Here is a 15674-nt window from a genome sequence, read left to right on the forward strand (position 1 = left end):
TGCCATATGTTTCACGAGCCACAATAATGTGAATGAGTGGATTTGTTATCATGATTTTGAAGAAAATGATTATCGTTTTTCTCTTTTCGGTTCGCCATAAATTAAATCAGCTCTCCCAGATAATTGTTTCTTAGGGCACGATGAATGTACTTACCAGTTTAATTCCACACCACATAAAGGAAAGAAACATATGGGAGCTGCATGTATATTTTTAGTTATATCCAAGAAATGTGCAGTTCCTGCTCATTTTCGTAGCAGTGAACAATATTTAATCACATCCGTGCCCATGAAACATATGGGAACCGACCGAAAAGCAAAGCAAACATATGGGGAGCAGAAGAGGGAAAATGTGAAACATATGGGAAGCATATTTTTGCAGCACGTAGTTGTATGCATAACATGTATAAAAGCATGCTGGCGATGCATGAACAACACGTTGCAGCAGTTTCTGAACATGAAAAATCAATTTTGTTCAATTTCTGAAATATGGCAAGGTAGTTGGATAGTATTTTACAAGGCAGGAACTGCAGCCGGGCACTTGGCATATCCATCTGCATCTAGGAGACGGAGGAGAACGAAGAAGATGGGACAGAAAGTGCAACAAATTACGGATAGTATTTTACAAGGCAGGAACTGCAGCCGGGCACTTGGCATATCCATCTGCATCTAGGAGACGGAGGAGAACGAAGAAGATGGGACAGAAAGTGCAACAAATTATCATACCAATCATACCCTTTTTATATTGTATTAAAAAGGAAAAATATTCAAGGTATATAATTGATTTTTTCTCGTAAAATATATAAAGAGTCTTAGTATAATACAATAATATACCAGAAGAGTCTATAAAACCTATTTAAACATGTGTTACTGGAAATCATTGCCGTGTTAATTACAAGTTACGAACAAAATAGCAATAGGATTAGTCAGAAAAAAAAAATAGCAATAGGTTAGGATCAAGATAAAAGGTTGTGTGAAAGAAAGTGTCCACCGAAAGTAAAAAAAAAAAACACAAAAAAGCTCAATTATGTTAACTTTTTTTAATTCTTAACTTTAAACTTTTAAACTTTTAAACTTTTATTATATTTAGTTATTTTATAAGATGTAGATGATTGGCATCCCACATATATAACTTTTTTTATTTAAGAAACCAATACAAAAGTGTATCTTATGCTGACAAAGCGGCTCTCCTTAAAATATGTCTTACTAGTGTTTTCTTTTTAATAGTTTATTTAAATTTTATAGCTCAATTGGTTTATAGTGTTGTCTGAAATCTTAAATTCAAATCTCCTAATGTATCAAAAGGAAAAATTGCAAATATTCAGTTCAATATAAATATTTGGGTCAGATGATTTAAGTGAATGCACGCGAAATCTTAAACAATCAAGATACAATCTTCACGTCGCGTCCAGTTAGCATTTCCACTTTTCGTATCACCAAGGGGTACAAAACTGCGGTTATGGTGCCCTTTGGAGAACAATGGAGGAAAATGAGGAAGGTGATCACAAGTGAATTGCTTTCTCCAATGAGGCACAAGTAGGGTTGAAGAGGCCGATCAAATCGTCAAGTATGTGTACAACCAGTGCAACAACAATGAAGGTGGTGGCATTGTAAATTTGAGACTTGCCACTCAACATTATTGTGCAAATGTGATTAAGAAAATGGTTCTCAACAAGAGGTACTTTGGGGAGGAAATGGAGGATGGTGGGCCTGGTTTGGAGGAACAAAAGTATTTAGAAAAATGTATTTACAATGCTTAACTACATCTATTCATTTTCTCCATCCGATTACATCCCATGCTTGAGAGGGCTTGATTTGGATGGCCATGAGAAGATTATCAAGGGTGCCATAAAAAATACAAGGAAACACCAAGACCCATTAATTGAAGAGAGGTTTCGTCAATATCAGAAACTTGGCGGTAACAAGGAATCACAAGACCTGCTTGACATTCTTATTTCTCTGAAAGACAAGAATGGTGAACCCTTGCTTTCATTAGAAGAAATCAAAGCTCAAGTAAATGTAAGTCTCTCTCTGTGTTTTTACATGTGATTTAGGTATATATATCATGCACAAATGCAAAAGTAAGGTGTTATTGAGACATACAAAATTAATACATTTTCAGTAAAGTAAAATTCACATATTATTAATAGCAGGATCATCATAATTAATAATGTATTAACAAGTGTTTTATTTTTGCGTGTTCAAATAATTTTATTGGTTTACATATATATTAAGAGTTGATGCGAAGGAATCTCGATACTATTGACAACTGTAAGAAGAGCAAAAAAATTAGGGTTTTGAGCAATTTTATTTGGACATGCAAATCATTCTTCCCGTTCTTCAAAAATTTATTTATGAATAAACCGAGTCACGTGACATTTTGGGCAATTTCGTACCAATATTTTAGAGCTAGTACCAATAAGTCGCATCAGTAGTTTGTACAATTTCCTTTTTCAAAGATATCCAAATATTCTAAGGATCCCGGTTATACAACAAGATCATCGGAAAAGTATGATTCATTTTGTAGAGATTTTAAGGATTTTTATATCTTAATCGTTTATCGGACATTGTGCGATTAATTTTCATCAGGTAATATTTGTGTTTAATTTTAAATAGAAAAAAAATCAAATGATTTCTAACCGCACAATGTATAATAAATGACTAAGATGTGAAGATCCCAAAGATTCCAACAATTTAAATCCGGGATCCAAATCAGAAATCATCTCCTCATATTGTCATACATTTTGATCGTGCTAGTGACTGAAAGCAACTGCATTATCTACTAATTGATCAAGAAATTAACGTGTATATTTGTTGTGTGGATATAGGAACTAATAATGGCAGCAGTGGATAATCCCTCAAATGCTGCTGAATGGGCAATTGCAGAGATGATAAATCAACCCGAACTCTTTGAGAAAGCAACTCAAGAACTTGATGCTGTGGTCGGAAGGAACAGACAAGTTCAAGAGTCGGATTTGTCGCAGCTCAACTTCGTAAAGGCCTGCGCCAGAGAAGCCTTCCGCCTCCACCCAGTGGCACCGTTCAATGTTCCCCACGTATCCATGGCCGACACCACCGTCGGAGACTACTTCATCCCCAAGGGTAGCCACGTGATTCACAGCCGAGTCGGACTTGGCTGTAACCCTACAGTTTGAGACGAGCCCTTCCAGTTCAAGCCCGAGCGGCACCTCAAGGACGACGGGTCCGGGGTGGTGCTCACCGAATCGGAGCTGCGGTTCATTTCGTTCAGCACGGGGATGCGAGGCTGCTTAGCGAGTACACTCGGCACTGCCATGACCGTCATGCTGTTTGCTAGGCTTCTTCATGGGTTTACATGGCACGTGCCGCCCACTGAGTCGAGGATCGAACTCACCGAGTCAAATAACGATCTCTTACTCGCGAAGCCACTGCTTGCATACGCAAAGCCACGTTTGCCTGCTCATGTTTACCAAACAAAATGAGTTGAATCGGGTCAGGAGAATCTGTCTTCTTCGGCTGCAAGATATTTTTTTTCCCTAAATTCGGCATGCATGATTTGATTAGGCTTAAATAAGTGGAAGAAATCTTATAACATCTTGTATTAAACTAAACAATGTTCAGTATATATGTAATGAGGCAGTTTGCACAATTACCCACCAAAGTACTTATAGGGGTGTGCAAATTTACCGCTCAGTTTTTCTTTTTCAAATGTGTCACATAGACTATTCTCCATGTAGTAATGTGGCATATTCCTCTTTGTGTTAAAATTAGTCACGTGTGCATTTTTTTTAAAGGATATTATGTTCCTTCTATCGTTGCCATAAAAAAGGATATTATATATGCTCCTTTCAACCTATCTTTCTCCCATAAAGTGTTCAAGAAAATCACCGAAATGTTCCAAATTGTAAGTTACCATTTCATAAATGTGGAGACGAGTTTAAGAATTTGAAAGGCCTGCTGCCGTTTAGAGACTTCGATTAAGTTTGCTCGTCTCAACATATATAGCTGAGGCCATGTTAAAGTCCAGCTTTTTTGAGTTCATACATGTTGAATTGATGCAACAGAGAGATGCATGGCTCCCAAAGAAAAAGTGAGAAACAGAGAAAGTGAGAGATAGAGAGAAGTGAGAGGAGAGGTAATGCATATATGTTCAACTGACACTTTATTTATAGATAAGCAAATTCTACCACTACCTCCGCAACAGATATCAAGACTCATATATCTATATTACCTGTGTATGTATTTTAGTAGTATTTCTCTTCATTTGTAAGTGATCGATTTTTGTCAAAGATGATTTCGGACCACATTATTATGGTTAGTTCATTGTGAGATTTAGTCCACTCTCTTACCCCTTAGTATAGATAATATCCTTTGTTTAACAATAAAATCTTAAAAAAATAAAAATCAATTTGTTCTACATAAATAACATTAATTAAAATAGGCATGTAAAACAAAATGACAAATGAGAACCATAGCTATTAATTATCCTCATCAGCTGACTATGGTAAGTTTTTAACATATAAAGATGGTAAAAATTTGAATGACTTTGCCTACAAGGATAATATTTGTGCTAGCTCCTCTGATGAGGGAATGAACATATCCCACTCCTTCGAATAACATATTTTCATCGTATAAACTTCATAATTCGAATCGTTCATATTTTTAATCTTCATTTGAAAATTATCTAAAAAAATTATTCTAATTGGAGATTATTTAGTCATCCAAATGTATCAAATAAACGGATAATTCATCATGAATATATTACTTGGTACTTACAATGTTGGTTTGTTCTATACATTTGAATGACTAAACAATCTATGATTTAAATGATTTTTTTGTAAGGATGATCTTCAAATGAACATTAAGAAATTGAGTGGTTCCGATTAAAGATTAAGAAATGCGCATTCCTGATATATTCTTCCTAAGATATTCTCATGCTATTTTATTTTTTTGTCAAATGATAGATTTGTTAGATTAAATGTTAGATTAGAGAGCTAACAGAGTTCGAATCCACGCCATGGTGTAAGGGCAACACTCCTCTCCACCATTATGGTAGAGAGTCACTTGCATTCTCATGCTATCGGGTTGATATAAACCTTTTTATATATTTTTCTCCCACTACTCTAGAATTCAAATAAAGAAAGTCGAAGACGGGGGCAAAACCGGTGATGGATAGGTTGAAAACTACTAATTAAGGTTCCCTAGCCACCTGCATTCCTAGCCATGAAGACGTATATAATTGTTGTGTGGATGCAGGAACTAATAATGCTAGCAGTGGACAATCCCTCAAATGCTGCTGAATGGGCAATTGCAGAGATGATAAATCAACCCGAACTCTTTGAGAAAGCAACACAAGAACTTGATGCTGTGGTCGGAAGGAACAGACAAGTTCAAGAGTCGGATTTGTCGCAGCTCAACTTCGTAAAGGCCTGCGCCAGAGAAGCCTTCCGCCTCCACCCGGTGGCACCGTTCAATGTGCCCCACGTGTCCATGGCCGACACCACCGTCGGAGATTACTTCATCCCCAAGGTTAGCCACGTGATTCTCAGCCGAGTTGGGCTTGAGCGTAACCGTAAAGTTTGGAACGAGCCTCTCAAGTTCAAGCCGGAGCGGCACCTCAAGGACGACGGGTCCGGGGTGGTGCTCACCGAGTCGGAGTTGTGATTCATTTCGTTCAGCACGGGAATGCGGGGCTGCGTTGCGAGTAGACTCGGCACTGCCATGACCGTCATGTTGTTTGCTCGGCTTCTTCATGGGTTCAGTTGGCACGTGCCGCCTACTGAGTCGATCATTGAACGCACCGAGTCACAAAACGACCTCTTACTCGCTAAGCCACTTCTTGCGTATGCGAAGCCGCGTTTGGCAGCTCACGTATACAATACGGGAAACTGAATAAATTTGGCCACAGATTGTATTTTGGTTCATTTGGCATTCGAGATTTGATTGGATCGATAAAAATAAGTGGAACACATTCATACCCCATTTTGTATTGAATTAAATTATGCAATCCATTTTTTCAAGATATAAATTACTCTCTCTCTCTCTCTCTCTCTCTCTCTCTCTCTCTCTCTACCATGCTAAGCTTGTACATTATTTATGGTTTATATAAAAACCTCGCCTTTTAGCCCCAAGTTAACTTCATATCAGCATAAAGAAGCTGAATATTTTTTTAGTACAACGATATATTTTTACATTAAAGGGAGGAGGGAGTTCAGTTAAGCTACACACTACGAGATTCAAACCTAAGGCCTCTACCTTATAAGTGAAGAAAAATATCATCAGACCGTAGTACTGAGTGACATAGAAGGCTGATATTAAACCATGGTGGCCTTAAAAATGGATGCAATAATGCAGGGCAAGTGAAAAGTTTTTAACAAAAAATTTTTCACTAAAAGATAAATAACAATATTTACCGGTAGAGTAATGCTAGATAGATCGAATTTGCAAACTATGTGATGTATCACTAATAGAGATAAACACGTTAATCAATTTTTAAGTAATAATCCAACCATTAACAATCACGTCATATAATCTACAAAATTTAGTTTAAATAGTTGGTCTCTTCCTTACTAGTATTAGTTACAGAGAAGCATTTGTAGGCATATCCGCAGAATATTTCATTCAGTGCAACTCATGTTCTGATGACCGCTGTCAAGTTTTATTTTGGAAGAATGCATATTACAATGATCAATATGCAGAGACAAATGAAGTCTTATATATAAAACTATAGGGATATTAGATTGAATATGATTCAGTCCAAAGTTGAGATTGAACAATCCATTGATTATTAGGCCTAGTTTGGCGTGTAGGAATCGATAAATGATTAGCTCACTAAATATTGACATTTTTCTTCTATACGTAGAGTCTAAAAAAATTAATGGTTTGGGTCTTGCATATAGGAAATAATAGATTTTGTAACGGTAAAATTTTACTAACATTGTAGCCGGACCCAAAATTATGATTTAGAAAGTGATGTAGGGTGCAGCGAACAAAATCGAAATAAAATGAAATAGAATGATAGATAGGTGTAAAAGGAAACTATAGACAAGGTCCACTCCAAGTGCAAGGAGAGACTTGAAAACCCTATAAAATGAAATGGAATCATATCTTTATCATAAAGTATTTGGACATTATCTCGGATAGAAGCTTGGTGAAATAGACATGTCCGTGAAGATGTGAACTACATGCACTTGGACATAAAAGACCTCATCAAGCTTTATTGTTCCCTGGGGTTGGCTTTGGGCCTTTCCTATGCAACTACGTGGAAGGCGAAGAAGGCCCCCTTCCCAACTACCCCCCCGGGTGGGGGGGGGGGGTGACCATCAATGAGATATCATTTTGAAAGAGCTAGCATTCTAATCTTGTATATGGACCTACATGAACTAGTTGAAATATCATTTTGAAAGAGCTAGCATTCTAATCTTGTATATGGACCTACATGAACTAGTTGAAGTACGAATCCTCCCAGTATATTTCAATTGAGATAATGACAAATCATTTCACCTTTTTAGTTTAACTTTAAGGGGTTCTCAAAAAAAATAATGAAAAATATTATTCCTAGAGTTGAAGACTAGAAGAATGTAAAAACCAATGCTTCCATTGAAACATTGTTTTCGAGTGCATTTGTATGTGGGATAGGAAGACGGTTTGTACAAAAAGGTAAGGAACCGGCTTATTAGGAGGAAGGCCCAATATTTGACCCAAAAAAAGAGCAAGGCCCCCAATAACCTCAAATGCGTAAAGAAATCTTATGGCCCAATGGTAGCCATGAACATCTTCTAGGGCTCAGATCCGATTCGTCACTGAGTCTCTCGCTTCTCTTTCATCTCCCTCCCACACAAATCAAAGCTCTGCGCTCTCTCTCTGTCTCTCTCTCTCTCTGCGCGACCATGCTTTCAGGGGACATTCCGCCTAACCAAACTATATACATTAAGAACCTCAACGAGAAAATCAAAAAAGAAGGTAACTCAATCTTCGCCCTATCCCTTCTTCCATTTGTTTGGTTGCCGAGAAAATCACAAAAGAAAGAAACTACAGGAAAACAAAATGTTGGGTCTTTAATTCGTACTAATAATCTCACCATAGTAATTTCTAGTACGCAAAATTTAAGCTTTTTTTTTTTTTTTTTTTATATATATATAATATTTGAATTTTAAGTTCTCTTAGCACAAGTTGGCGTTTAGGGTTTAGTTTAAATTGGTGAGTGGAAGCTCAAAAGCTAGGGCATTGTGAATTTAGTGCAAACTGGGAATAGTTGGTGATTGAGAAATTGGTTGCAGATTGAATTGCATGCTTAAATTTACTCGGGTTGAATTTGATTGATGAGTGTAAAAGGAGGGGTTTAGATTTTACCATTTGAATTACATGGTATATTTAATTCTTAAGGGATTTGAAGATTTTCAATTTCATTTCATCAAGTTTATTACTTGTAGAGTCTCATTAGATAGTTTATATGAAGAATTAATTCACAATTTCATCTTCTGAATCCGCCAAACCAAGATGCAGCATCAGACAATTTTGTGTTTGTAAAATGATTCTGGTTCACTGGGGGGCTTTTATGGATCATAAATTGGGAAAGCGACGTTATGTAGGCAAGAGAGTAATCACAATTTTGTTTTCTATATTGGTCTCACATCTTGCTTTGGTGTTTTGCATCCGAATTTTGAAATGTCTAGCATGAAAAGATGTTTTTTTTTACTACTTTTGGGGATAAGCTTTCGTATATTTTATTTTTGTCAGTTAATAGTGGCATTCTTTTTACTTTGCAGAATTGAAGAGGTCCCTCTATTGCTTATTCTCTCAATATGGCAGGATTTTGGATGTTGTTGCCTTGAAGACACCCAGGCTTAGGGGGCAAGCATGGGTTGCATTTCTAGAAGTAGCTTCTGCTAGTAATGCTGTGCGGCAGATGCAAAACTTTCCGTTTTATGATAAACCCATGGTGAGTGAGTCTAAAATTGAATAAGCCTAGTTGGTAGCGTATTGCATATATGTTGGACATGCTTGTTACTTATCCAAATTCTGTAACCATATTAAGCTTTCCTGCCTATACTATGTTCTTCCTTATTTTCTCAAAATTTAGCTCTAAATGTATGCGTGTTCATCGTTGAGGATGATTTTGCTTTAAGCTTGTGGTTGAAGACCGTATCTGGCATTGCATATACTGAAAGATGAAGTTATTGGTACCTGAAAGTTTATTTTGAAAGTAAATAACCTATTTACGGAACAACAATTTGTTCACTTTGAATGTTACATGCACTCTGTTCCTTTGTTTTTTCTCAAATGAAGGTGTTTGATTACACTATTGTGATATTCACATCCACTAACTTTTCTTAGTTTAAAATGTTAATATGAGCACAATTTATTTGGTGCAGCGGATTCAATACGCCAAAACAAAGTCAGATTGCATTGCTGAAGCAGAAGGAACCTTAGCTCCAAAAGAAAAGAAAAGGAAGCAGGAAGACAAAGGTGACTGAAACTTTCTTTGAAGTTATGAATAACCTTGAAGTTTGTATAAAATATTTCATAACTTTTGTAAAAACTAGTAATGATATGCATTAACCATCGTTATAGCATATGAATGTAAGGATCACAATGAATCAAATAACTGGCCTTATATGTTCCTGAAGATCTTCAGAACACTATGTTTCCAATTGAACCATTAGGGCATATGACATTGCTTCCACTTGAACCGCTAGAACCTACTGGGTATGTGCGTACTAATAGTAAGAAAAAGTAGTATTGTTGTGATAGTTTGAGATTCATTCTGGGTATTAAAGTACTGCCTTACTTTGTTTGGTCGCATGTCTAGAAAATTTTGATAGAATGCATTTGACTCATTTGGGTTTCTCTGGCCTCTAGGTGCAGGAACATCACTGCATTATTCAAAGCATTCATTTTTCCCTTGACTTGGGGAAATTAAGATAACATTTGATTTACCCCTTTTTCTTAAGTATATAGTAAGGTCTATTTAGGTTGCTATAATTACAAGGTGGCTCATACAGAAAATCAACTTTCGGTTTATTTAGAAAAATATGCTTGCTCAAATTAGATTGTTTAATACCATGTGTTTTATGTTTTGAAATGAATCTGTTGATTCAGCTGAAAGAAAGCGGCGAGGTGATGAAGGACAACAATATGCAACCGAAAATGGTGCAGCTGCTGAAAACGGAGGCAGGACGGTAAGTGTTTCCGATATGAACACAGTTGTGCGATGCTATTTGATGCACTTCTTGTGCAATGCAATTTGATTCACTTCTTTGTCAACTACCACACTGAATGGTGGATTTATTTTAATTCTCTGCATATCTTCAACAGGCCCCGTCCCGCCATGGTAACTCGAATGCACAGGAAGCTGCAGCTCCAAACAATATCCTGTTCATTGAGAATTTGCCTCACGAAACTACCAGTGATATGCTGGAATTGCTCTTCAAACAGTTTGCAGGGTTTAGGGAAGTCAGGATGATTGATGCGAAGCCAGGCATTGCCTTTGTAGAGTATGAAGATGACATTCAGTCATCGGTCGCCATGCAGGCCCTTCAAGGCTTCAAGGTCACCCCTCAAAACGCCATCGCTATCACTTTTGCCAAGAAGTAACTGAAAATTACGGATCCTCTTCTCTGTAGTCGAATGTTGTTTCGTTGCAGATATGTAATAGTTGAATAGTTGTTAATCTTACTGTACTCGTGCTGATCCCCAAGAAACTGAATGCAGAGGCAATTTATCCCATGTTTGGATTCATATGTAATTGGAGTATTGAACCTAAATACAAGAGAACTGGGTTTTGTTGAGAAGCACACATCTTAATAGCTGAGATATTCCACCACTTCAACCACCAAGAACCATCTGATTGTGCTTAAATCGGTTGGTTATGCATGTGCCAGTGGTTTCCGACTCAAGTGACCCACGGCATGTTCGTGTATGCACGGGCGGTTTCTGACCATTGATCGAGTGTGTTGTGCAGATCAATGGTCAGAAATCGTCATGCCACTGAACATAGCTTGGCTTGAGGAGAGATTTTTCATTGTGACCGTCACACAAGATGGTACATCATGTGTTTCCATATAAATGGTGGGTTATATGTGTTAAAAGGTTAATAACTTAAAAATTAAAAGTTTCCACTATTTACATAAAAACACGTGGTGTACCATCCGTGTTTTCATCACAACTAAAAATTTCTCCGGCTTGAGAACCATCGGGTTCCACTTTCATGCGTTTTTTTTTGTTTTTTTGGATCGTTGGTTGCATGTCACTCATAGGGTCATAAATTGTGTCTGGTATTATGTAGAAACTCGTTTCCTGGTTTTGAAACATTTTGCCATCTGGATAGGAATGGATGATTGGTAGTCACAAAGATGTTTTATGGTAGCAAAGGGGGACAAATCAAACGCCCAAAAAGACTAGATAAATTCAAGAAGTAGGATTTTCTTCCCTTATAATCTCTCTTTCCTTTCATCTTCTTCTATTTAATTGGTTGCGATTACATTACGTCTACATCTGATTATGAAATTTTTTATATAGAGAATAAGATAAAAAATAAAGTGTGAGAGGAAGAGATAATAATAGAAAGGGAGATAATTCGACTTCTAAATTGAAACCCTAATCTTAGAACACAAAACCCACCATTAGAGACGGAAACACATACTAATCAGTATCGGAAATAATGTGGGGCCACTAGCAGCTACTTGGCAACTAATGACCCCAATAGGTTTTAAAATCCCCCTTTGAAATTTAGGAAAACTAATGAAAATGGTTTGAAAACTTTGAGTTTTAACAATAAGGACAAAATAAAGGGTAAAGTGAATAGTATCAAGTTTGACTTTTTAATGTAAAAATGTAGTTTTTTGTTAAAGTAAACAGTACCATAGACTTTTCGTTAAAACTCCCTTTAAATTTTATTTGATCCTAACCAAGGCAAATGAAAAAGGATACCTTTAAGTAATATTTTTTTAATTGGCACAAGCCAAAACCCCTTACATTATGTTTGGAAGAGGAAAATAAACTTGGAATTTAGATTAAAGTCAGAATTTATAAATTGACATACATAAATTCTCTTATTTGGATTCATAAGCATAGAAATTTAGAATTTCCACGTGGAAAAAACTTGGAATTAGGACCTCTAATTCCCAAGTTTAAATTCCATGTAAATGGGTGTCATTTTCCAATTTCTATGATTGAGAGTTTAAAAATAAAAAATTTCATATTCAATTCCATTGTTTTTAAGGTTAACCAAACAGGAAAATTCACAAATTCTAGAAAATAAAATCTCGTCATTTTAATTTCCATCATTTTAAAATTTCTTAGTAATTTTAAATTTTTTCATCTAAACATAGTGTTAGTGTATTTTCAAGTCAGATTCTTATTAATTTTACTTGTTTCAACTGCTTCCGTTGAAAGAGCTTGGTGATGAATATTGTGAATAAATCACATCGTAATATGACGAGAGATTAATAGTTGAATGATAACTTTATTGTATATATACATTGAGAAAGATGTTTTGATTTTATTGATAATGATGTTGTGATATGAGATTTTTATAATATGAGAACACACCCTGCAAATTATATATGAAAGCATACTCGAATTTTGGAAGTTTCTCTTCCATGACCCTTTCGTTGAAAAATGAAATCGTAATAGGGCTAATGATCGAATTTCCAAGATGCATGATGAGAAAATTTGCAAGTGTCCTCCATTAGTTCGACAATGCCCCCAACTAGTTTGCCAATACGGCAATACCCTCGACTTTGAACCCCAACCCAGAATATGAAGGGGTGTCACTGTACTCAGGATATTTTGGTTTATTCAAGTGTGATTTTGGTATATTTAAAATATTTATAAAAAAGTTACTCAGTACTACAATTTAGTGGTATTCATTTTCGCTTAGAAGTGAAAGGTCTCAGGTTCAAATCTCGTGAATGGTGAATTCGATACCAAGTTAGGTTACCCATTGTGTGGCTTAGCCAAACTCCCCCTCCCTTTTAGTGTAAAAATATCGACATACTAATATATATATATATATATATATATATATATATATTATAAGAAAAAATAACATTTCCTAAATTAAGGGTGAAATTTTGGCTGAAAACGATAAAAATTCCTATTTTTTGCGTTATGTGACTTTTGTCTAGCATCTCTTACTAAAACTAAAAGACATAATTTTTGGTAAATAAAAATTAAGAAAATACCAAGAGACATTATCATGATGAAGAGTTTGTTTGGAAGTACTTTTAAATGACTGAAAAAATGTTTTTAGAAAGAATGTTTTTGAGTTTCAAAGTGCTTCTTCAATAAAACATTTAAGTGTATTTTCAGAATTCACTTGTGTGTTTACTAAAAGTTAATTCAAAAAATATTTTCACCAAAAATACTTTCATCAATTATTTTAAAAGAACTTCTAAATTAGTCCTTATTTGTTGTCGTCCCGATGCATTTTCCCCCCTTCATATCGGTCTTCTTCCATTCCATTATTGCGTTTGGGTTTCGGAAGGACAACGGCATAACTACAAGTTGAGATATACAAGAGGACCACAACGTTTTATACAAAAATAAACAAACATTCCACACAACAAAATACACAAAATATAAACCCGACAGCCAAACCACATAATACTTATTACCAGATAGAGGGTAATGTTACACCTACTATATTTTTGTTATCACATCCGTCACACCTCTCTAATTGAGGTATAGTCCACTAATACATGTGCGTCTCATCTCTATTAGAAAGAAATTAAGTATAAATGTATAGTATGAAAAATATGGTAAAAATAACATTTTTGCCCAATAAATAGTACAACGCTGCATGTTAAGTATTTCGTGGGCTTAAACCCCTTTCAAACTAATATTAATTTGTAACAGTTCAAACGATAATTAACGCAGCATAACTTATAGCGCCAAAACGAGGCCAGGCAGAGACTTGTCATCCGAGAGCTTACTCTGCCATACACACTGGCAATTCCCCGGTTGTGATCTGATATGCGGCGAGGATAACCGGGTGACCGTGACGGACGTGTTGTTGTATTCCCTGACCTGGGTAATAATCCCATCAGTGAAGGTCCACGCATGCACCCACGAAACGGAACGAGCCACGTCGTATCCTTCAGCCAGCACCATTGATCCAAATGCAATGATAGAGAGAGGGACGAATTTGAACGATGAGTCATACGGTGGTGCACCGGTGAGTAGGCGGTTCAGATGCTGGTGAGTTGGGGGGCCATGGAACCACCACTCGAGGTAGGGCGCGAGGAGAAGGTGGACGACATCAACGTCCTTGGACGTTAAGGCTTGGTATAAAACCGTCACTGTCGTTTTGTTTTTGGCTTCTTCGGAATCTTCTCCCTCCATCGGACATAGTTGAGAGTTTGCCAGGTCTGGAGCTCAAAGCAATATATCTCTGTGTGAGGGACTTGGTGAGTTGGGAATGTTTGTGTTTGAACCGTTAGTGTTATGGCATTGGTGTTTATATAGGAGGAGAACATGGTTTGTGGTAGTTTGGACGGTTGCATGTGAGTATGATCGTATAAGACAAGAAATTTTCGGTGAGGTACTGCTAGGTATATTAAAATTTTAAATTAAATTTTGTAAATTAAATAATGTGATTGTTGATGATTGGATTATCACTAAAGTATTGATTAACGTGCTTATTTTTTATTGATGACACATTATTGGGTTTACAAATTTGGATCAAAAAATTTGGTCTTCTTATCATTACCCTTCAAAATTTAGTCTATCTAGCATTAGCCTTTCAATGTACCAAAAACATGGCTCGGTACATCAATTGTCGTAATACAAATGGTTGAAAATTTTTTTTTTTCAAGTACCAACCACTTATATTAACACTTTGTGTACTAAACCTTATTTCTGACACACTAAAACAAAGTAATCTTTGATCATAAATGTATTTCTTTTATGAATTCACCAAAAATACTAATTAATAGACCCAAGAGCTAATTCGTAAATATATATATATATATATATATATATATATAGAGAGAGAGAGAGAGAGAGAGAGAGAGAGAGAAAAAGCAAATGATTGAAAGTTGGATGTTCACATAAGTATATTTCTGTTGGCTTCTCATTTAGTAATATGGAAGATTACGTACAAGAGAGAGAGAGAGAGAGGATATGGTACATTATTAGTGGCCCTTGTTACAAATTTTGTTAGGGATTTCAACTCGGTCGAAGAAGAAAATATACTCCACACTAAATTACCAAGTATGACTACTATTCAGAAGGAGATCCACAATCATGTCTAGAGGTTTCTCAAACTAACTACATTTGTGGAGGCTACTTCTATAGTAATAATCGTTTAGAACTTAAGAAATTTAATAGAGATTAAACTACAAAGTTAATTTTTAGTCTTTTTAGTCAAAATTTGACTTAGAAATAAAGAGTCTGATTTGAGAAGTGATAAACATAAGATGATTATAGCAACTAAGTCATAATATTTAGAAAAAAAATGATAAACACACACTCTTTTAGCATGTCATATATTCTTGTTTAATTTTGCTTGTTATTTTTGTTTGGCTTGTTCACCATTTGGCTAGCTAGAAATAAAGAGGTGGATTTGAGAAATTAAAAATGATGGGTGTGAATCATCTCCTCATTTTAAAATATAACTGAATTAATCATAGCAAAATTTGATTAATCTTGTATTTATTTTACCTCAAAAGTTCTTATTATTTCAATTAATTCTT

The 15674-nt window shown here is 35.8% G+C and overlaps 2 protein-coding genes and 1 pseudogene across 2 annotated transcripts; 2 read left to right on the plus strand and 1 right to left on the minus strand.

The window, feature by feature from the left end:
• The first annotated feature begins 286 nt into the window (after positions 1-286).
• Positions 287-5868, plus strand: LOC137715678 (phenylalanine N-monooxygenase CYP79D16-like; annotated as a pseudogene).
• A 1933-nt stretch (positions 5869-7801) lies between these two features.
• On the plus strand, positions 7802-10769 carry LOC137716055 (U2 small nuclear ribonucleoprotein B''-like). The gene is made up of 5 exons (XM_068455448.1): positions 7802-7938; positions 8745-8917; positions 9351-9444; positions 10078-10157; positions 10294-10769. The coding sequence occupies exons 1-5, from the start codon at positions 7866-7868 to the stop codon at positions 10570-10572; spliced, it is 699 nt and encodes a 232-aa protein (XP_068311549.1). The 5' UTR covers positions 7802-7865; the 3' UTR covers positions 10573-10769.
• Positions 10770-13863: 3094 nt separating this feature from the next.
• Positions 13864-14322, minus strand: LOC137715681 (senescence associated gene 20-like). The gene has a single exon (XM_068455014.1). The coding sequence runs from the start codon at positions 14320-14322 to the stop codon at positions 13864-13866; it is 459 nt and encodes a 152-aa protein (XP_068311115.1).
• Between the last annotated feature and the right edge of the window lie 1352 nt (positions 14323-15674).

The sequence above is a fragment of the Pyrus communis genome, chromosome 14 (genome assembly GCF_963583255.1).
Source record: "Pyrus communis chromosome 14, drPyrComm1.1, whole genome shotgun sequence".
Taxonomy (NCBI): Eukaryota; Viridiplantae; Streptophyta; class Magnoliopsida; order Rosales; family Rosaceae; genus Pyrus; species Pyrus communis.

What these genes read in the sequence shown, in the direction of transcription:
- LOC137716055 (XM_068455448.1), top strand. Translation starts at nt 7,866, where the DNA reads ATGCTTTCAGGGGACATTCCGCCTAACCAAACTATATACATTAAGAAC. An exon ending in CGTTTTATGATAAACCCATG is followed by an intron (nt 8,918 to 9,350) that starts GTGAGTGAGTCT and finishes TATTTGGTGCAG; the next exon opens with CGGATTCAATACGCCAAAAC. An exon ending in CTGAAAACGGAGGCAGGACG is followed by an intron (nt 10,158 to 10,293) that starts GTAAGTGTTTCC and finishes TATCTTCAACAG; the next exon opens with GCCCCGTCCCGCCATGGTAA.
- LOC137715681 (XM_068455014.1), bottom strand. Translation starts at nt 14,322, where the DNA reads ATGGAGGGAGAAGATTCCGAAGAAGCCAAAAACAAAACGACAGTGACG.